At 43.5% G+C, this 22752-nt stretch overlaps 1 protein-coding gene across 3 annotated transcripts in view; it reads left to right on the top strand.

Moving 5' to 3' along the window:
• Positions 1–22752, top strand: part of lrch4 (leucine-rich repeats and calponin homology (CH) domain containing 4) — a 94660-nt gene that overhangs the window by 54239 nt on the left and 17669 nt on the right. For all 3 annotated transcript variants that reach the window (XM_060917884.1, XM_060917962.1, XM_060917800.1), the window contains exons 2-12: positions 3951–4095; positions 4671–4800; positions 12738–12843; positions 13066–13312; positions 13768–13864; positions 13973–14075; positions 14182–14291; positions 15452–15507; positions 20240–20368; positions 21097–21174; positions 21624–21678. In XM_060917884.1, the coding sequence (XP_060773867.1) occupies positions 3951–4095; positions 4671–4800; positions 12738–12843; positions 13066–13312; positions 13768–13864; positions 13973–14075; positions 14182–14291; positions 15452–15507; positions 20240–20368; positions 21097–21174; positions 21624–21678 (1256 nt within the window). The remainder of the gene's footprint in view (positions 1–3950; positions 4096–4670; positions 4801–12737; positions 12844–13065; positions 13313–13767; positions 13865–13972; positions 14076–14181; positions 14292–15451; positions 15508–20239; positions 20369–21096; positions 21175–21623; positions 21679–22752) is intronic.

Genomic DNA, 22752 nt, shown 5'->3' on the forward strand with positions numbered 1-22752 from the left:
TGTGGCACTGCTGAGGTGTTATTGAAGCCCAAGTTGCTCTGATAGCAGCCTTCAGCTCGTCTGTATTTTTGGGTCGGGTGTTTCTCATCTTCTGCTTGACAATACTCCATAGATTCTCTCTGGGGTTCAGGTCAGGCGAGTTGGCTGGCCAGTCGAGCACAATAATCTCATGGTCAGCAAACCATTTGGTAGTAGTTGTGTCACTGTGGGTAGGTGCTAAGTCCTGCTGGAAAAGGAAATCGGCATCTCCATAAAGCTTGTCAGCAGATGGAAGCATGAAGTGCTCTAAAATCTCCTGGTAGATGGCTGTGTTGACTTTGGACTTGATAAAATACAGTGGACCAGCACCAGCAGATGGCATGGCACCCCAAATCATCACAGACTGTGGGAAACTTCACACTGGGCTTCAAACACCTTGGATTCTGTGCCTCTCCACTCTTCCTCCAGACTCTCGGACCTTGATTTTCCAAATGAAATGCAAAATTTACTTTCATCTAACAAAGAGGACTTTGGACCACTGAGCAACAGTCCAGTTCTTTCTCTCCTTAGCCCAGGTAAGACACTTCTGACGATGTCTCTGGTTCAGGAGTGGCTTGGTATTAGGAGAGAGACAGTTGTAGCTCCTTTCCTGAAGACGTCTGTGCGTGGTGGCTCTTGATGCACTGACACCAGCCTCAGTCCACTCCTTGTGAAGCTCTCCCAAGTTCTTGAATCAACTTTTCTTGACAATCCGCTCAAGGCTGCGGTCATCCCTGTTACCTGTGCACCTTTTCCAGCCAGCCTTTTCAGCAATGACCTTCTGTGGCTTACCCTCCTTGTGGAGGTTGTCGATGATCGTGTTCTGGACAACTGTCAAGTCAGCAGTCTTCCCCATGATTGTGGTTGTGCGTACTGAACTAGATCAAGAGATGCACGGTATTTTATACTGCTTTACTCAAACTCGAAATGAAATATTCTATTTTGAGGTGTGGTTTTTTTTGTTTGTTTTTTTGTTTTTTGGTGCTGTAGGCCATCTCATCTCATTATCTCTAGCCGCTTTATCCTGTTCTACAGGGTCGCAGGCAAGCTGGAGCCTATCCCAGCTGACTACGGGCGAAAGGCGGGGTACACCCTGGACAAGTCGCCAGGTCATCACAGGGCTGACACATAGACACAGACAACCATTCACACTCACATTCACACCTACGCTCAATTTAGTCACCAGTTAACCTAACCTGCATGTCTTTGGACTGTGGGGGAAACCGGAGCACCCGGAGGAAACCCACGCGGACACGGAGAGAACATGCAAACTCCGCACAGAAAGGCCCTCGCCGGCCCCGGGGCTCGAACCCGGACCTTCTTGCTGTGAGGCGACAGCGCTAACCACTACACCACCGTGCCGCCCCGCTGTAGGCCATAATTATCAAAATTTAAAATAGGAAAAAATGTATGAAACATTTTAGTTTGCGTAATGAGTCTAGAATATATTACATTTTCACTTTCTTAAATAACTGATTGGGAAAATGTTGAGCACCATTTAATGATGCGCAAAACATCCAGACTGATGATCCAAATGTTCACACTCCCAGTTTCCATAAACCTGGTAGCGATCTGCTGTAATGAATTCTTGACCGTCACTGGACCTGTGTGTCATTTTGTTTCACTAAAACTCAACACGGTGCTTTCTCCTCTGGATTCGTTGTGACCTGAGGTGAGAAATGAAGATCTGAAAGGAAAAAAAAAACAATGACAATGAGAAAACGTGTCTCAAATTGCTATTCAGGAAAATATCATGTGTTTCTCTGTAAAATGAGACACCTGCCAGGATTTCTATACTGTAATATCTGATTTAAAATTTATAAAGATTTCCCAGACAACATTTTAGGCCTGTGTGTCATATCGCGCGTGTGTGTGTATATTAATGCACGTTTTATAAACAGGGCTAGACTGCATTACCAATTGCTCTTTTTAGTTGTGTGCGCTTTATGATGGCTGATATTTGCATTTTTAAAATTAGATCAATTCCCTTGTATGGTGGCATCATGTGTTTCCGGCCTAATTAAGGGTTGATTTTTTTTATTGCGCATGATTCTCAGCAGCAGCACAGACTTGTTCATGAACAGTCCAATAGTTCACAGGCAGGGGTTGTACAGAATTATTGGCACCTGTTGTAAAGTTGGATTCAAAAAATATATATATATATTTTGTGGTTCTTTAGCTTAAGCTCTCACCACATATGAGAGAAATTGAACATTTGAGTTGACCTTGAAAATAAAACCACATCAAAAATATAGATGCTTTTAACAGGTTGATCTTACCTCGTTGCTTTTTTTTGGGGGGGGTTGTTTTCGAGTAGAGTTTGCATTTCGTCCTTGGTTGGTTCAGTAACATGCCGCCATTTTCTTCTTCTTCAGGGTTTTTTGGTGGTTGGCAAACCAACTTAAAGGTGCATTACCGCCACCGACTGGGCTGGAGCGTGGAACAGGGGATATTTGTTGGGGGGGGCGCAAAACTATATTCTTTTAGCCATTTTGGTTTCTTTTAAATACTTGAAGAAAGTGATGTATCTGACTTAATGCGCTCTGCCATTTTGTTTTTCTCTACTTGCGGTATGAGCTGATATCCTAGTCGTAGTCAATAAGCACGCACGGTTGCTCATATCCAGTGAAAATGTGGATAGAATAAAAAATTCTTTCCTGAATTTCACTCACTCTCAGGCACAGACTTGAGATGTCAGCTGCTGTCAGTATACTTTTTGCACGGTTTTTGTTCAAAGTACTTAATTTTTTAAAATAATGTTCTAATATTAAACATTTTGGTCATTTAATGTAAGCTGTGAGGTAAGAATTCAATACTTGCACATTTTTCAAACTACAAACATTAAGTTTATGGTGAATGAATGTTAGTCCCAAATATTGGTTATCGATGTCCTTGATTATTATTAAATCAGTATCGCTATTGGCTCCCAAAAAAAAAAAATCGGTCAACACCTGCAAAGTGGTGTGACTTCTTGGTGTGAATTCGGGCTGTAATGATTATTTGAGGCGGCACGGTGGTGTAGTGGTTAGCGCTGTCGCCTCACAGCAAGAAGGTCCGGGTTTGAGCCCCGTGGCCGGCGAGGGCCTTTCTGTGTGGAGTTTGCATGTTCTCCCCGTGTCTGCGTGGGTTTCCTCCGGGTGCTCCGGTTTCCCCCACAGTCCAAAGACATGCAGGTTAGGTTAACTGGTGACTCTAAATTGAGCGTAGGTGTGAATGTGAGTGTGAATGGTTGTCTGTGTCTATGTGTCAGCCCTGTGATGACCTGGCGACTTGTCCAGGGTGTACCCCGCCTTTCACCCGTAGTCAGCTGGGATAGGCTCCAGCTTGCCTGCGACCCTGTAGAACAGGATAAAGCGGCTAGAGATAATGAGATGAGATGATTATTTGACACATTCACAGGAATTTAATTTATTATTTTTTAACTCCGTGTGTGTGGGGGGTTATCTTCATTACAACATCACCATATAATGCAAAAATGTGTACAGGGAAGTACACGCACACAAAAAAAAAAAGGCAGGAGAGATCACGTTTGGACGCATCTGTAAGCCACTTCGCAGGAGCAGTAAATGCTTGTTACGTTTTCCAAGTTTAAAGACTTTGCAGTTCATACTAATTAAAGAATTGGCCAATGTTGAATGTTTAGCTGTCCTTGAAAGGGCTCTTGAAGTTAAAGGAAGTTGTTTATGTATGCATTTACCTTATGTAAGTAGCTATTGGAACATCTGCGTTTTTGTTTTGAATGCAAATGTCAGTTTGTCTTTGCTTCAATCTGTTAATTTATCATGTCTTATTTGTAGCTCCTTCAATTGAGTTATTGAATTTAAAATACCAGTTGTTTTAGAGATCATGCCGCAGCAGCAGCACATTGTGGGATTTTAAATGTGTTCGTGCCATGCTAATAATAGTGCGTGTGTGTGTTTTGTGTTCCTCAGACCTGTCAAAGAACCGGCTGTGTGAGGTGCCAGAGGAGTTGTGCCAGTTCATCTCTCTGGAGACACTCAGCATCTATCACAACTGTGTGCGCTCCGTCCCCTCCACCCTCTGCCAGCTACAGGCTCTCACCTACCTCAACATCAGGTACACACACACCTGTATATGCACAATTATTTTCATTTTACATGGAAACGGCGCGCCTTTTGGCGGATGCCACCTTTTTCATGGCTGTCTGGGGGACTTGTGTGAATCGCGCAGATCCGATGAGGGTTTTTTTTTTGGGGGGGGCGTTGGAGTGTCTGATTATAATTTCATCAAAGTAAATTCTGTATTAAAATTACTAAATAAGCAAATGCCGTTACAGTCCATGAAACATAGGAAGTATAAGTATGAGAAGAAAACAGTAAATCAGAAAGCTGCGCACGTAAAGCTGATTACGTAACTTGCGTTGGACTGATGGAAATCCTTGCGCGTGCAGTGAAGTGCAGCCAGCAGCAGATAATGGCGCGCAGCCAATTGGCTTTATGTGCGCAGCTTTCTGATTTACTGTTTTCTTCTCATACTTCCTATGTTTCATGGACTGTATGGGCATTTGCTTATTTAGTAATTTTAATACAGAATTTCTTGTTTCTACAGAACACTTGTTACAGCACAATAAAACTGTTGTTGAAAATAATTGTGATTTTCAGTGTTGAATAAATGAATCGTGTGTGTTTCAGTCGGAACCAGCTGTCCAGTTTGCCCGTGTCGGTATGTGAGCTCCCTCTGTTGCGGGTGCTCAACATCAGCAACAACAAGCTACCAGTCCTTCCTGCTTCCATACACAAACTTGCACATCTCCGGCAACTGGTACGTACAGCTCGTACCGCTGTGTCAGCTTTCTCATACTCCCTGTCACCCTGCCCTGGTTTACTGCACCACATGGCACCATAGCAGCTGATGGTAATCGGGGTGGGGCTAACTTCCGTTCACACTGTTTTTGTGCTGTAATCTTTTTTTTTTTTCTTACTTTTGGCTCAAGTCATTTTAATCTCACTTTTGTGTTTTAAAGTTTAAAAACCTGTCATCAATGAACCATTTATCAGGAATTAAATAAAGTGCTGGATGTGAGGTTTTTTTTTTTTTTTTTGTTCTAGCTAGTAGGAAAACGCTATCGTGCATTTATTCAGCATTCCTTCTTGATCACTGAAGCTGATTTTGATTGATTAACTGGTTAATACGAACCAGCTAGCCAAAGAAATCCTAAACCTTAAAGGAGATACACAGAACCTTTTTATTTTTAAATAAATCTGAGTGGATGGTCTCTCCATCCTTGACTCTTGTATGCTGCATAAATGGGAATAAAAAAAATATATTTTTGAGAGTTAAAATCGACCGCAAAGTTAGCATTCGAGCTGCCCCGCTGAGCCAGCCGGCCCTGAGTGCATGACGTCACTGCGGGAACCGGTGCTGTAGACCAAAGCCAGACTCGGCAGGCGAGCGTGGTTGCAATGGCCTCTTCGTTCAGATTTCTTGAAGGTTCTTCGGATTCCCTAGATAGTAATACATCTAACTGTGATAGTCCTGAAATTGGAGTGTGTGTACATGCTACTGCTATACACGTAGAACCGTATCAGTTCGAACCATCGGAAAGTGAATCCGATACTAACACGTTGGCCACGGAGGCCCACACCTTATGAAATAAAGCCAGAGAACAAAGCCGTCTAGAGAATTGGATGGAATTGAACTGACAGTCTCAGTGACTCTCTTATTAAAACAGGATAGGCGCTATAACTTATGCAACATACATGTACATGCATGCATTTTCACTGTTAAAACGTAAACGGCTAATTAAATAATCAGATGAACTGAGACAATCACATTCTGAAGCAAATTAAATAATCTCATACCGGTAACTTAAACACACAATACAAGTTACATGTATTTATCTAAATGCAGGTAAACAACGTGTTGTGGTGTTTTTGTATCCAAATGAGTCACGTCTTACCCGTCTGTGTTCTCGCTTCTTGAAGGCCGATCTTGTGGCCGATTTGTTTTTGAAGCAATCCGACTTTCAGTTCATCGTTCATTCGCTTCTTCCATGTAAGGGTGAGATGTTGCTGCTGAGGCAAGCATATCTAGCGGTGCGAGGGGGGGGGGAAAGCATGTCCAGTGGAGAAATCTGACGACTGGTCCACTCATTCTCCATTTTCTCCATACTGAGTACTCCGCCATTACTGCTCTGCTCACACTCCGGGAGAACTGGTGCAACTGAACTTCCTTTTCTTTTCTTTTAGTTTTCTTTTCCTTTAATTGTTGGTACTGCACCCTCTTTCAATACGGGCTTATAGCCAACAGTCCTCAACAGTTCAGAGGTTTTGTACGAGTCTTGAGTAAAATGTGCAGAGCAGAGGAGAGACCACTTCGTAGCCACCCAATCTGTGAATTTCTTGCAAAACGCGTCCAAATCTTTGCAGTTTGAACATTCTTGGGCCATGAATGCAACATAAATCCACCTTCTGTTGTGTTGCTGCACCAGCCAGCAACACCTCTACGTGGCACGGCGATAAATTAGCTCAAAATGGAGGATCGGAGTTGCAGTCAGCTCTGTGTTTTAGTATAGCGGAAATGGCGATGAGACCGATAGACTTCCTGCTGTGACATTACGGACATCAAGGTCATTCACTCAGACCGCTACCTATATAAATCACTTTAATCATAAAAATTACTACATTAGATTTATTGTTAGCGCTTAAAACTATTCCTGTGCCATTCTTGAGGTCTCAAGGCGTTTTATAAACAAAAAGTGATGCCATGGTTCTGCGTATCTGCTTTAAGGCTAGCGTAGGCAATTTTGTCATCCGTGAGGTGCAGGGCTGTAAAAAGCCAGTCCAGCCATTTCATTCAGTCTGAATGGAAGGTGTGGATGGCCGACCTGCCTGCATGCACTCTTCCCCTGTGCTCGCTGTGTGTGACAGGAGCCTTCCACAGCCCTGTTACTAAAGCTAGTGAGCTAGTCGATAGCTGTTTGTTGTTTACGTTTATTATGACAGTGTTGGGTGTTTTCTGACATGTGAATGAGGCGTGAGGTATTTGGATATGACGATGCGCTTCGCTTCACTCCACTCCAACACACTCTCCCATGGACTCGTCCTCCAGCGGTAATCGGGCAGTGCGCGTTCATGTGTTTTGGAAGGAGGGGCAGGTTTTTTTGGGGGGGCTGGGTATTTTCAAAATCTAACTTACTCTTGCTGGTTTCTCAAACATTGCCTACTCCTAGTTTTAAAAAGTGGAAAGGCTTATGGTTATGTACGGAAGCTATGTGTCGATTCCCAAGGTAACTTGCTGCAACTCAGGAAAATGCTGTCTTCAAGTTTTTTTTTTAAAATTTATTTTCACATAACTACTGAAATGGCCTGAAGGTTCAAAAAGCAGCCTTGGGCCAAAGGGTCGCTGGGTCAATTCCTGGGACCGGCAGGAAAAAATGTGAGGGGAGTTGAGTGAAATGAACACCACTTTCCTCTGTATCATGCATGGATGCAAACGGTGCGCCTTTTGGCGGATGCCGCCTTTTTCACGGCTGTCTGAGGGACTTGTGTGAATCGTGCAGATCCGATGAGTTTATTTTATTTTTTTTGGGGGGGGGGGGGCGTTGGAGTGTCTGATTATAATTTCATCAAAGTAAATTCTGTATTAAAATTACTAAATAAGCAAATGCCGTTACAGTCCATGAAACATAGGAAGTGTAAGTATGAGAAGAAAACAGTAAATCAGAAAGCTGCACACGTAACGCCAATTACGTAACTTGCGTTGGACTGATGGAAATCCTTGGCGTGCAGTGAAGTGCAGCCAGCAGCAGATAATGGCGCGCAGCCAATTGGCTTTACGTGCGCAGCTTTCTGATTTACTGTTTTCTTCTCATACTTCCTATGTTTCATGGACTGTAACGGCATTTGCTTTTTTAGTAATTTTAATACAGAATTTACTTTGATGAAATTATAATCAGACACTCCAACCCCCCCCCCCCACCCCACCCCCCCCACCCAAAAAAAAAAAGCTCATCGGATCTGCGCGATTCAAACAAGTCCCCCCAGACAGCCGTGAAAAAGGCGGCATCCGCCAAAAGGCGCGCCGTTGGCATCCATGATCATGGCTGAAGTGCCCTTGAGCAAGGCACCGAACCCTCAACTGCTCCCCGAGCGCTGTAGCATAGCTGCCCACTGCTCTGGGTACGTGTGTGCGCTCATTGCTCACTCGTGTGTGTTCGCTGCTTCAGATGGGTTAAATGCAGAGGATGAATTTCACGGTGTTTTGAGTTGAGTGTGCGCGTGACAAAGGTGGTGGTTCTTAAAATCATGTGCACTGTTGCTGTAAACAAATGGCCAGTGAGACAAGAAACCGTACGATTCCAAGCACATGTTGGACTCGACGGCGTAACAGAGTTGAGAAATTGAGTCGACACAATTTCTATTGCTGTTGGAAAATGTAACTAGAAATTCTATTGGTTGCTTGAAGGGGCTTAATTCAATTTATTTCTAAATGTATCCATACTGTATGGAACCTTGCAGGACAGAGTGAGGGATGTCTTTGACAGACATGACCCTTCAGTCAGCATTGACCAACTCCGGAATGAGGTTTTGGCAACGTTTGATGACTTTCCAGATCCGTTCTCCAACTTGACCACACTGCATACCACCCTCTACCGTTCAATAGCAAAACATGTATGTTTTGAGAAAATATGACCTGAAGGATGTTTTGTTGTATAAGATGATGTGATGTGTTAAAATAAATAAATGTATCTGCACAGCAGAACTTGTTTGGTTTATTTATGTTAATCCTTAAGGCAGAGCTTCTATTAGCTTGTTGTTACCAATACGGTCATGATTGTTTGAAGTTTTTGTTACTAAAGAGTGTTATAGCAATCTTATGATGTAGTTGAGTTTTTTCTGCAAACAGTGAATGGTAGTCTGGCTAACGCGACTTCAAAGCTGTACGAGCTATTGGTCTGGCAAAGATATTAAGCCCAACCGTTTCCCAAAGTGCGTGGTTGACCCGCCTCCCTGAAATGCCTCAGTTTGCTACTGGTCGAAGCCAGAAAAGGCTGTGACGAAGCTTAAACCCATCACATCACTCTTTCCTCTGACGTATGCGACGCGACGGGGCTAACTGGTAGATTAAACTCTTACCGAAGCCGGTCGGGAGCAAGGCGAAAACGTCCTTCCTTTCAATAAATACCTCCAGGGCTGCTCTTTGCTCCGTTTTCAATGAGAACTTGCTCCATGTTCGTAATGTTTCTAGTGAATGAAGCGCTTCCGGCATAGATTCTGTAAACAATCTATGGCTTCCGGTCGCAGTTCTACTACGTCAGTGCCTTGAACACGCCTCTACCCAGGGCCGTTGGAGATGCTCAAAGTTGATTGGCTCCTGATTTTTCGGGAGCTTGGAAGAGCTGTAGATAGCTTGCCTTGCCAGACTAAGCTCGCAACAGGCCCTCGTGTTGCGTCACGCTTAGGATGGGCGGGCCCAGGCTAAGTGAATGGGCCACTGTTGAGCCTATGCTGTGGGTGGTAGAAAAGGGCAACTGGACTTGCTTGAAGATTCTTGAAAACGTTTCACCTCTCGTCCGAAAGGCTTCCTCAGTTCTGTCTGACTAATAGGGAGTATCAGATATTTATCCTCTCCTGGATCAGAATCAGAATTCTGATGACCAGCTCATCTAAGGTGTCATTGAGGCATCATGTTGGTGTGGGTCACTGGAGGCTGGGTGTGAACGGCGAGTCATTAGGGTGATCAAAGGATTGCCTGTTAGGGTGATCAATGGAAAGCTGACTCTCTCTGTCCTCCTGTGAGTCACCGAAAACAGCTGGGTCCTGGCGTACACCCAGCCATCTGGGAAGAGTGTCCAAGACCGCATTGTAGATGGTTGATAAATGATGTCTTAGACCCCCACCTCTGTTCAGTGATGGCCGTTCCAGGTTGACAAAAATGGCTTCTTTAACTCCTCGCCCATACCAACGATCCTCTCTGGCTAAAATGTGTACGTTACAATCCTGAAATGAGTGTCCTTTGTTGTTAAGATGAATGTAGACAGCTGAGTCCTGGCCTGAGGAGCTGGCTCTCCTGTGTTGAGCCAAGCGCCTGTATAGACCCTTTTCACTCACGTGACCTTCGTAAACGTGACCGCCATTTTGGACATGAAGAAATAACGGTTTATGGCACAGACCCTTTCGGTTCTCGCTCATCTAGCTGCTACAATGACTGCTTAGACTGCAATAACACACATTTAAGTATCCGTCGTAAAGACGTGAAACTCGTCGAGTGACGAGTGTGTTCATTGATAAGCTAACACAATCTAAAAGTAGACATACCATCACACTGCCCTGGCGCTGTGTACAGTTTACCTTCTATGGTTTCTGCACTCACTATTTGCCATTACTTTCTCCAACCCAGTGTTCGAACTATGCCGATATTTTCAGGGGGTCCCTTTCTTTCCCTTGGGGTGGGTGGGTGCTTGCGCTTGTCTCAGAGCGCGGATCTCCAAACACATGAGAAGCCTATCTTACGCACATATCACGCGGACTCCACACACGCATCGCGTCTGAAGTCATAACTCATCAGGGGAAATCGTGTCCGCGTTGGCATGTTCAAAAAACAACCTCGCGTCAACAATGATACCACACGCAAGAAGAAAAAAACAGTCAGGCTACTCAACACATCTGATCCACAGCAGCACCAAAGCATCACTGGAAATCATGTCAACAACCAATCTTCCATTTCAACACGCGTCAACAAACAAATGGCACCACAAACATGAACGAATCGGTCAGGCTACCGATTCCAAACCCACAGCAGACGAATAATTAAATGCATCTTACCTTAAAGCAGAATCGACCACAAAGGAAGTGTGTTGGCACTGTTGGCACACTTCCTTTCTACTAGTTTGTGTCCCCAACGGCAGCAGCAGTTGTTGTCATATCGGTTTATTTTATCTTTGATGTAAACGCAACACTTCGGATATGCAAATGCTTCCCGTTACACACGATTGCTATGTCAATAAACATCATTTTGCCAATATTTTAGAGACCATCCATCTTCTCCGTCGGTCAGCATCTGTCGGGATCTGATAAAATGATAAATCTTGCCTTGTGTGTTGATGGTTACATCCAGGTGCACAACAATATAATGGCATGATGGAAGTCTTGCTGAAAGTAAAAACTTTCTTTGATGGCTATATTCCTTTCGATGCTTCGCCGTCGTTCCTCGTTGCTGGCTGTGGTAGACTACCGGTAGTTCATGTCCAAAATGGCAGCCGCGTTTGTCGTGACGTCACGTGAAAAGGGTCTATAGCGGTTGTTTTGTACCCTAATATACGAGTCCGTGCATTCCTCACTGCACTGAATCGCATACACTATGTTGTCCTGTTAGAGCCTATGAGCTCTAGATGCTTCAGAATCTCAAGATGAAAGTCATAAATCATGACTGACCAATAGTCTCAATGACCCTATTCTGAATTTGTATGCAATCAAAGCTGATTAGCCTGAATATCTTAATGAGATAGGGTCAATTCCTAAAACAGGTTAACATGGCTTGTCGTATTCTCTTGAAACAAGTAAAAATGTACTTAGTCTAAACGTTAAAACAACTCCGTCACCAATGTGGCCAATTTTAAGAAAAAAGCTGCTCAGAATTAGTTGTATTATCTTGGGTAGGATGCTCCAAGATGAATTTTCTTGAAACAAGTCAAATAATCTTTACAATATTCAGTCTTACTAAGAAAATACATTCAAAAACAGGTTTGATGAGATTAAAATGTAGCCTAGTAAACTAGACCCACCCACCTAGCGGCCAAAAATATTTTTTGCCTAGCGAGTGGGTCTAGCCTCGCACCATATAAACAAAACACCCTGGGCATCAAATCGTGCCCGCCAATCACAACACAAGGTTTTTGTTTGGATTCTTTGGGCGGGCTTTTGCAGGAGTGACGACAAAGCTGCGTGACGCTGGAGAAAGCACAACAGGAAAGATGGCTACGGCTAGTGAACAGCGCGCGTTTGACTCCGCTTTGGAATCAGTTTTAGAAGAATTAGACTTGGAGTTTTCGTTGAAACATGAGCAGGAAGAGGCTCTCCGCTCATTCCTTTTCAAGAAGGACGTTTTCGCTGTTTTGCCGACCGGCTATGGCAAAAGTCTGATCTACCAGCTGGCTCCGCTCGTAGCCAAAAGGATGGGCTAGTTTGTGCAGTACGAAGAATTAATAAACAGCTTTGAAACATTACTTTTTGATTGTTTCTTATTTTCCTGTTATTTTAAATTTAAGGGAAATTATTTCACCAAACACCACTAAATAAAAACTCTCAAAAACAGTTTAAGCAAACCGTTGAAAAACACTTGGAAAAAAATGAGTGTATGTGGTACAGACTCCAAACTTGTGGTCATTATCTCCAAACTTCTTAATATCTAGAACCTGTTTATTAATTAATACGCATTTTGAAAAATTATTTATTTCAAGGCCTCCCCCACTGCTTTCTGTCGCTCTGACTACGTCACAGTCACTGTTGCGCTGATTGGTCAGAGCGTTGGCCTATACGCACAGAGACCGTTTGAAAGACAGCGGTTTGTTCCTCCCACCCCCTTCGGAAATGTCTACAGAATCGAGGCCAGACTAAATATTCACATTTAGTCTGGCTTGCCAGGCTAATTAAAATGCTGAATTCAAGTAAATTAGACTTGTACAGATTTTCATTTTTTGCAGTGTGCGAGTTGCTCCAAGTACAGCCAGGCAGTGTCTTTTGATCCTCTGTTTGCAGGATGTGAGCTGTAATGAGCTGCAGTGTTTGCCGGTGGAACTGGGTCAGCTGGAGGGTTTACGGGATCTGAACTTGAGAAGAAATCAGCTCACGACCCTACCAGAGGGTTAGTTCTTCCCACACACACATGCACATGCACGTGCAAGCCAGAGACCACTGTCCCATCTCTACACACACATGAAGACAGATAACGGTTCTAATAATATCTGTGATGATGCCGGGGCCTCAGTGATAAAACGGCTAAGCTTAGTAATGTTGATCAAATTCCCAATTTAACACTAGACTTCCTCCTATATGTCCCCTCTTTATTTGTACCCTTCGACTGCAGAACTGGCCGAGTTGCCGCTCGTCCGTCTGGACGTCTCCTGCAACAGAATTTCCCACATTCCCGTGTGCTATCGGCACTTGCGGCATCTCCAACTCATCTCGCTGGACAACAACCCTCTGCAGATGCCCCCAGCACAGATCTGCTCCAAAGGGAAGTTCCACATTTTCAAGTATCTAAACATGGAGGCGTGCAAAAGGAGCCAGGACCAGCTGGAGAGAGCGCTGCGACCCAGCGGCTTCGGCAGCTGGTGAGGCTGAGTGGGGGGGAACCAAAAAAAAAAAAAAAGTGAACGAAGGAAATTTTGTTGATGACCATTGAAGAAGTTAATAACAGAAGTATGTCTTTTGACTGATGATGGCAGGTTTATTTGCTCTCCTCTTAAGAGATTCTAAATCTAGGAATCTGCTGGGGATTTTCATGATGGCTAACAGTACTGAGCATCTCGCAAATTAGCGATAAACATTTTCATATATTTTTTAATAAGTATGTGCGCGCACGCTTGTTCTACATGACATTTTGGAAGAGTTTGATTTTCACAAATCGTTTTCTTCCCTTGTAGTTAGTGAAGTACATGAAATATTTTAGTGCTCTGGTGGGTTTATTAGCAAATGAAAATGGTAAGTGAGCTTGTGCATTAGCAGAACTGGGAAATGTAGAGTATGAGATGGAGTATTGAACCAGATTGCGTCTCTCTCTCTGCAGTCTTTCGGATCAGGAGCTGTTCCCTGGTCAGTATGGTGGTCTGGACTCTGGCTTTAACAGTGTAGACAGTGGCAGCAAGAGATGGTCTGGAAATGAGGTAAAAGGAAGGAGTATGAAACCAATTAAACAAATTTCAGCCGAGTGTAAATCTGTTTTTCGTCTGGCTCTGCGTCCACACGGAAACATCCTGTCTGTCTCGTTCCAGTCGGCTGACGATTTTTCAGAGAGATCTTTGCGATTGTTGGAAATTTCCCGTGAGCAGCACAGGGAAGAGGACGAGAGGAACGCGTTGCTGGATACACCTAAAGGTACAAAACATCTCGCACATTGAAGAAAGAGAGAGGCTTTCCGAGCATGCATATTTAAAGTCCTACTCCCCCCCCCCCTCTTTCTTTTCCTTACTCCGATCCGTAGTGAATGGAGACGTGGAGCAGGTGGATTTCATTGTCGGCAGTTTAACAGAAGAGGATGAGGAAAGCTGCAAACAACTCGCTCCCAGTCCTCCACGGTCATCACTCGCACAGGCAAGAAGATGCATTCATCAGTATTTTGCCAAACATGTAAATATTTAAGTTATTCCACGAAATCGAGTCGTACATGAGCGGATAGCTGATGAGGCACATAGCACCAAGTCGGGTATAAACCATGTATGACGAGATCGAGTGGAATAACGGTTTTATTCTGTCCACGTTCACTGGATTTTGAGAAACGGAGCATTCTTATTTTTGTTTTTGCAAATTCAATAAATAAAAACTTCATACAAAACGTCCGACAAAATCATTTCCGCTTAGAATGTAAACAAACCGGCGAAATGACAGGAGCAATTTGTGAAAAATGCGATTATAATTTTTGAAAGAAAAAATATATACATGTTATTTACCAGCTGGGAGGTCCGTATCGTGAAATACCGTGACCGAGGTCTTGAAAGTACTGACCGAGGCCACGGTATTTCACCATACGGACCGACCTTAAGCTGGTAAATAATATATTAAACCGAGCCGAGCCGCCATTTTGAATCCTCATTCACGGCTGTAATGCAAACGGCTTCCTCCTCGGTATGCAAGTGCACTTCCATGGCAGGAAAAAAAACTACATTTTGCCGCCTATGTCGTCCCCTATTTATACAAAATTGAGTCATTCAGGATTCAGCCGTGTTTTTGCTCGGCGTTAGCAACAGTTAGAGGTTTTTAGCTTTCTCCTGAAATGTTATTTTATTTCTTCTTCCTCAGGGTAGTAAAACTCGCTTTCGCTGTGAACACTGTCGTTATCGCTATCCATGCTGTAAAATTAATGCTATTCTCCTGAGAAATGCGAAAATAAACGTTGACACAAAATTGCTACTATGTTTGTTGTGAACGAGCGAGTCGCCAGAGTGCAGGATTTGATGGAAACCGCACCGCGAAAAAATAAATATTCTTACTATCAAATACTTGTATATTTTCGAGTAGTTTTTATTTCGTCCTTGGTAGCAACACGCTCTGCTATTTTGTTTTTCTCTCCTCACGGTATATGAGCTGATATCCTAGAGGAGCCAATCGGAGCACGCGATTGCTCATATCTGGTAAATGTGGATAGAATAATTATCGATCTACCTGCCGCGTAGTTCGTGTGCACCTCATGGATTTACATTAGTGTGTTTCGGTACTCTGTCTTTATTTGTTCGTTGGCTTTGTGTCTCTTTCAGGAGAAGACTGAAAGCAGGTCCACGCCCTCACAGAGCCCTGATTCAGTTGGCAGCAGGTAAAACTGTTTACACACAGCAGTGGAAGTATGAGCTCATCCTCATGAATGCACCTCACAATACACCTCTAGTTCCCATTGTATAAGAAATCTAAAACTGCTTTTTAATTCTAAAACATGGCTTGTTACTGGGTATTATGTACATAGTAAATATATTTGCAGACTCGAAGGACAAACTTTTTTTTTTTTTCTTCTTCCTTCTTTTTCGCCACTCTTTGTGTTCCACTCTCATGTTCTCTCCAAACCTCCCTCACATATTTGACAAGGTCAGCCTCTCAGTGTGTGTTTGAGGAGCTGGGAAAAGTCAACAGTGATTTTTTTTTTTTAATATTAGGTTCCTCCCAGGGTTCAGGGCTGCCGGAGTGTGAACACCAGTCCAGCGAGTGCTCTAGCACAAACCAGTCCTACATGGGTGCAAGTTTTCCGGCATGTTCCGGAAGCTCCGTTTTTTTCAGTTCTGAAAGTCATTTTTCCAAATCGTGTAAATCCGTTGAGATTTTCGGGGGGTGACCTCTCACTGTCTCACTCTCAGCGTTGTACCGCGGTACAGTCTCTGCACGAGACAAATCTTCTCACCTCGTCTTCGCCACAAACCTCATTCAATTTATACGCCGCTCACCGACGAGCGGTCCTGACTAGCCCGTTGTTTCACGGTGTTATACATGTGGTGATCTATCATGTTTCATGCACGTAGCACGTTGTTCGACCAAATCAACACAGCTATTCCCATGAGTCGCCGTTTCTTTTGGTGCAAGTTAGCACGGTGCTTTTGTTTGGCTCACTGTTAACTGCCGTCCAATGAAACTTCAGCTTTTATAATAAGCCTTATTTCGCTTCCCTCCCTTGTGACAGATCCACGTGCTTTGCCTCTGGTTGCTGATCAAAATGAAGTTTTTATCGGAAGGCTCCAATACAAAAGAATTAGAAAAGACGTCTAGAAATAAATGGAGATGGGAATGGTTAAGCGAGTGTGACAAAACGGTGACAAATGGGGGAATATGGCTGAGAAAACCGGACGTCCCGGGAGTTGCGTATTGTGACCGCTGTTCAAAGACTATCAAGTCCGACTCCAGCGGGAAGAAGGGACTTAAAAGTCACGCCGATGAGACTAATCACTTTTCTGATTTTTGTGCTACTGTATGTCATAATAAGTGAATTCAAAACATTTATTGGTGATTTAAATAGTCATCTGATATTGTGTGATGTGCAAATGCAATGTGCTTTCTTCTAGAATTGAAATTATTCATCACAAGTATCTGCTTTTATAAACTTTTTTTTTTTTTTACATTTGATTACCGGCGGCACGGTGGTGTAGTGGTTAGCGCTGTCGCCTCACAGCAAGAAGGTCCGGGTTCGAGCCCCGTGGCCGGCGAGGGCCTTTCTGTGTGGAGTTTGCATGTTCTCCCCGTGTCCGCGTGGGTTTCCTCCGGGTGCTCCGGTTTCCCCCACAGTCCAAAGACATGCAGGTTAGGTTAACTGGTGACTCTAAATTGACCGTAGGTGTGAATGTGAGTGTGAATGGTTGTCTGTGTCTATGTGTCAGCCCTGCGATGACCTGGCGACTTGTCCAGGGTGTACCCCGCCTTTCGCCCATAGTCAGCTGGGATAGGCTCCAGCTCGCCTGCGACCCTGTAGAAGGATAAAGCGGCTGGAGATGATGAGATGAGACATTTGATTACCTTTCAATTATTAAATAAAAGTAAGGTAGGTCTTGAAATAAGTTAGTTAGCTTTTTTTTAATCATCTTTTCTAATGTGGTTGTTAGGTTGAAAACTCATTTGTAGTCAGTAAAGCCGAGGTCACAACCAGACGTACGATTTTTTGGCCGTGCGATTTTTGGCGTTTCCCAAATTGCTGCGTTTTTTTTTGTTGTTTTGTTTTGTTTCTTTCGTGGAGAAAGACGCACGTTGGCCGTAAGTTTGTCTTGCAACCTGAAAAAAACGTAAGCGCCCGTAGAGTTTGTTTGACATGACAAAGAACCTCTGCGGCCAGTCTACGGCTCGAAAATCAGCACATCACACGCGCGCCCTCCGTGCGTTTCCTGCGTTTTTTGCACGTAGACCGGCCGTCGGAGCACGTACGGCCGGTTGTGACCGAGGCATAATGGATTATAAAATATAGATATTTTTGTATATGGAAAAAGCTGAATCTTGTTTGCTAAAATCCAGGAGTTTCTGAGGACATCAAGACATGCGGCCCCTTATTTTAAGTCAAGCTGTATATATATTGTAAAAAAAAAAAAAGTATCACAGCAAAAGCAAATTAAAAATGGTTGTTTCAACATTTAAATTAGTAGTTGCTAGATGTTTTGAAACATCAAGCCTTGTACTTGAAATATTATTTCAGATGAATTGATGAAATGTATTAAACATTTGATGTGAGTATGCAAATCATTATAACTATTAATATTGTGTTTGTATGAGGCAACCATTTTAACTTGTAATTTTAAATTTTTTTTCGAGCCCTAAGGGGGGCTCACCCCCCTTTGCAACCCCCCCGCATGGCTGCACCATGCACGTCTGACTTTGTCAGACTTTTCAGGTTTTTGAAAATTTTATGCTTGCACCCATGAAATCAACATGAGTAGCATTTTTCACAGACTCTTATGGATTGGCACCTTATAATGCGTCCGATTTATCCAGCTCCGTGTGCACCACGGCAGTGTCAGACCCTGGGGTTTAGTGTACGCGTTCCCACAATGTAGAACTCCATCTGACAGGATGCATGGCGAGTTTAAAAAGCAGCTTAAAATGTATATTTACTTTTTTAGTTTCTCGAGTTATTTTTGTTGTACGGTTTGGACAAAAGTTTGGACACACGTACTCGTGTATATTTGGCGTTTCTTTTCTACATTGTAGAGCAATACTGAAGACGTCAAAACTGTGAAGTAACATCTGGAACGTATGGGAGAAAACAAAATGTGTTGGTTTCGTATTTTAGATTCTTCACGGTAGCCAGCGTTTCCCTTGATGACTCTTTGTGTACTATTGGCATTATCTTAACCAGCTTCATGAGGTCGTCACCTGGAACACTTTTCAATTAGTAGCTGTGCCTCGTCAAAAGTTAATTAATGCAATTTCTTGACGCCTTAATGTGTGTTTGAGCTCAAATAGTAAATAATAATACGACAGTAAATGGCCCTATTCCACAACTGTAGTAATCCATATTTTTTTCGTGATTCAAATCCTGAGCTCTGATTGGCTGGCGAGCGGGTCCGTATCTTACAGTATAGACCCCAGTTACGGACCCCGATTATGGCCCTCTGGCAGCTCGCTCGTTCACAACAACAACAAACACAGTAGATTTTTTTTTTTTTTTTTTTTGGTCAACATTTTATCTCTTTTTGTTTTTTTAAAGATTTATTTATAAGATTATCAAAAATCTTATAAATTTTTGCCAGCATTTCTCAGGAGAATTGCATTAATTTTACAGCATGCATAGCGATAACGACAGTGTTCACAGCGAAAGCGAGTTTTACTACCCTGAGGAAGAAGAAATAAAAGAAAACATTTCAGGAGAAAGCTAAAAACCTCTAACTGTTGCTAACGCCGAGCAAAAACATGGCTGAATCCTGAATGACTCCTATTTGTATAAATAGGGGACGACATAAGCGGCAAAATGTAGTTTTTTCCTGCCATGGAAGTGCACTTGTATACTGAGGAGGAAGCCGTTTGCATTACAGCCGTGAATGAGGATTCAAAATGGCGGCTCGGCTCGATTTTCCCTTTCGGGCGCTCTCGTTTTCTGTTAGAATTTGGTAAAGAAAAAATAAATGTATTATTTACCAGCTTAAGGTCGGACCGTATGGTGAAATACCGTGACCTCGGCCTTGAATACTGACCTCAGCCCAGAGGGCCTCGCTCAGTACTTTCAAGACCTCGGTCACGGTATTCCACCATACGGACCTCCCAGCTGGGAAATAACGTATATGTCAAGAGGCGCTTGACTAAGTAAAGAGAAACGACATCCATCATTACTTTAAGACATGAAGTGACTATTTTTTAATTAATAAAGAGTGTGTTGACTGGTGCATATGTTTTTTTTTTTGTTTGTTTGTTTGGTCATATTTAAAAAATATATATTATTTAATTACATTTTAGTTACAATTTACAGTTTTATTATTGTTTTATCTTAATCATGTATTTATTTTATGGTTATCTTACTGTTTTCAGAGTTCTTTATTATGAAATATTATTAAACATCCGTTCAACCCTGTAAAATGTTATCAATTTGACTCCATTTATTCGGAAAATCTTTACTTGGTGCAATAAAGTGTCAGACGAACATACTTTAGTCTCCGCCTCAGGCACCTTGCCCACACACCTCAAAGCATCTAATGTTTTATGTTCACTTTTCTGGCTACAAGCTTCAGGATGTTGAAGGTTGTAATCTGATTGGCTGTCTGCAGCTCAGCGGATATGCATCCATCGAACCAATCAAGAACCAACGACTCGTTTGTGGCTCTTTCTCTGCCATCAGTCTGGAGTAATGAACATTTATTATTAGTGTAACCTCCAGTGGTGAAGAGCATTACCGTATTATAGTGAACATGATTGCTGCTGAGAGTGAAGGGGTGTGTGTGTGCAGAGACATTGCATTCAGCTGAGCTTGAGATTTTTAGTTCCATTAGTTCCATTTTTAGTCAAGACTCGAAACCCTGAACGCTGCCTCGAACATTTTTGAAGACGGGATGTTCTGGCATTTCTGTTGGATGTAATTCTGCTCTGTGCAGGAGGAGTGTTGGCAGCGACTCGACTGATGCAGGCTGTCCGTCCAGTCCCACACTAGAGGAGAAGAAGAGGCCTGGCACGCTGCAGCTCTGGCAGGAGAGGGAGCGTGCGCAGCAGCAGCAGAGGGAGCGGTGAGTACAGATTACACCGGGGTGTCGTCTCTGAAAGTGAGAAGACGTCCATTCAGGAAGCAGAAGAAATGAGAGGGTTTAATGATGGTTGGACAAATGGACAAGTACATCACATAATCTCATCTCATCTCATTATCTCTAGCCGCTTTATCCTGTTCTACAGGGTCGCAGGCAAGCTGGAGCCTATCCCAGCTGACTACGGGCGAAAGGCGGGGTACACCCTGGACAAGTCGCCAGGTCATCACAGGGCTGACACATAGACACAGACAACCATTCACACTCACATTCACACCTACGGTCAATTTAGAGTCACCAGTTAACCTAACCTGCATGTCTTTGGACTGTGGGGGAAACCGGAGCACCCGGAGGAAACCCACACGGACACGGGGAGAACATGCAAACTCCGCACAGAAAGGCCCTCGCCGGCCACGGGGCTCGAACCCGGACCTTCTTGCTGTGAGGCGACAGCGCTAACCACTACACCACCGTGCCGCCACATCACATAATATACAAAATAATTTCATAACCTGCACTGGGTAATATCCTTGGCTGAAACACAATCGCACAGTATTACTAATGTAATCTTTTGGGTTATGGGAATAAAACTAATACAAACTAAAACCGCACAAGTAGTTTCATGTAAGTGGGTGCACAATCAGACGACTTTTTATTTAAAAGGAAAAAAAAAATCTAATTGTGCCTTTTTTTTCTTTACTGTTTTCTTCCAGTCTGCAGAAGACAGCAGCGAAAACAGGAAGTCAGTCAGCGACAGCAGGCAAACAGACAGGAACAGGAAGTGTCTCGTGGTAAGATGGTCGAGGCCTGCGTCGTGTTCATGGTGACGCTGTGTTCACCGTCACTAACAGCTAGTGTGTCGTAGCCTGTTAGTCGCAGATTTTTGGGACTTTATTTAACGCTTAAACCCAAGTTTAACCTCCTAGGGCTTAGCGGTCACATGCGTGGACAGCACTTTATGGAAATTCGGAACAAGAATCCACATATGTGGACATACTTTTTCTCTAAAAGCACATCTTATCAAAAGATGATGCTTAGTTTTTATTCTAATCAGGTTCTAATAAGCCCAAATAGCAAAGAGAAATAAAAAATGCATGTAAAAAAAAACAGCTTGGGCCTTAGGAGGTTAAATGCTAAAAGGAAAAACTGGTTTCTCGGTAAAAGTTTGCGTCCATCCTGTATGCTGGGAGATGATTGTGATGAAGCTCTTATTATTCTGACCTTCTCTGTCTCCCTCTAGTGGTGACTCTACAGACAGCAGCACCGCTGTTAACGGGCTCCGCCAAAGATCTGTTGTGAGTAATAATACATTTTATTTAAGGTGCCTTTCAGGGCACTCAACGTCACCTCACAATACACATAAACGACAATAAAAAAAGCAAAAAAGACACAACAATATACAGTAAATGCAATAAAATCAGAAATCAGCAGTAGTGGGTGACAAGTTATAGTGGGCAGGCAAGTTTGAAAAGGTTGGTTTTTAAACAGGTTTTGAAGATGGATAATGAGTTAATATTCCTGATGTCAGGGGGGAGGGAGTTCCAGAGGCGAGGGGCAGAGCGGCTGAAGGCTCTGGACCCCATGGTGGACAGACGGCACAGTGAGGCTGATGGAGGAGGCTGACCTGAGTGTCCGGGAGGGAGTGTTAACGTGGAGAAGGTCGGAGAGGTCTAGGGGGGCGAGGTTGTGGATGGCCTTGAAAGTGTGGAGCAGGATTTTAAAGTCTAAGCGAAATTTGACAGGAAGCCAGTAGCGTTGTTGGAGAACAGGAGTGATGTGATGGATGGATGGAGTTCTGGACTAGTTGGAGCTTATGGATGGACTTGTAGGGGAGACCGAAGAGGAGGGAGTCACAGTAGTCTAGGCAGGATGTGACTAAAGTGTGGACCAAGATGGCAGCGCTATTGGAAGTAAGGGACGGATGGAGGCAGTTAATATTGCGAAGATGGAAGTAGGCCGACCGGGTAACATTATTAATATGGGTTTGGAATGACAAAGAGCTGTCAAGGACGACACCCAGGCTCTTAACCTGAGGGGAAGGGGAAACGGAGGAGTTGTCAATGGGGATGGTGAATCTGGGAGTGTTAGTGAGAAATGGATTTAGAACCAACGAGGAGGACCTCAGTTTAATCACCGAGTTTGAGAAAGTTTGAGGAGAGCCAGGATTTGATTTCCTGTAAACAGACACAGAGGGAGGGGGCGGGAAGGTGGAGGTGGGTTTAGAAGAGAGGTAGAGCTGGGTGTTGTCCACGTAACAATGGAAATGGATGTTGTATTTACGGAAAATATGACCAAGAGGAAGGAGATAGATGATAAATAGGATGGGACCGAGGACAGAGCCTTGGGGAACACCGGAGGAGTCTCAGTTT

Source organism: Neoarius graeffei, chromosome 1, assembly GCF_027579695.1.
Source record: "Neoarius graeffei isolate fNeoGra1 chromosome 1, fNeoGra1.pri, whole genome shotgun sequence".
NCBI classification, from domain to species: Eukaryota; Metazoa; Chordata; class Actinopteri; order Siluriformes; family Ariidae; genus Neoarius; species Neoarius graeffei.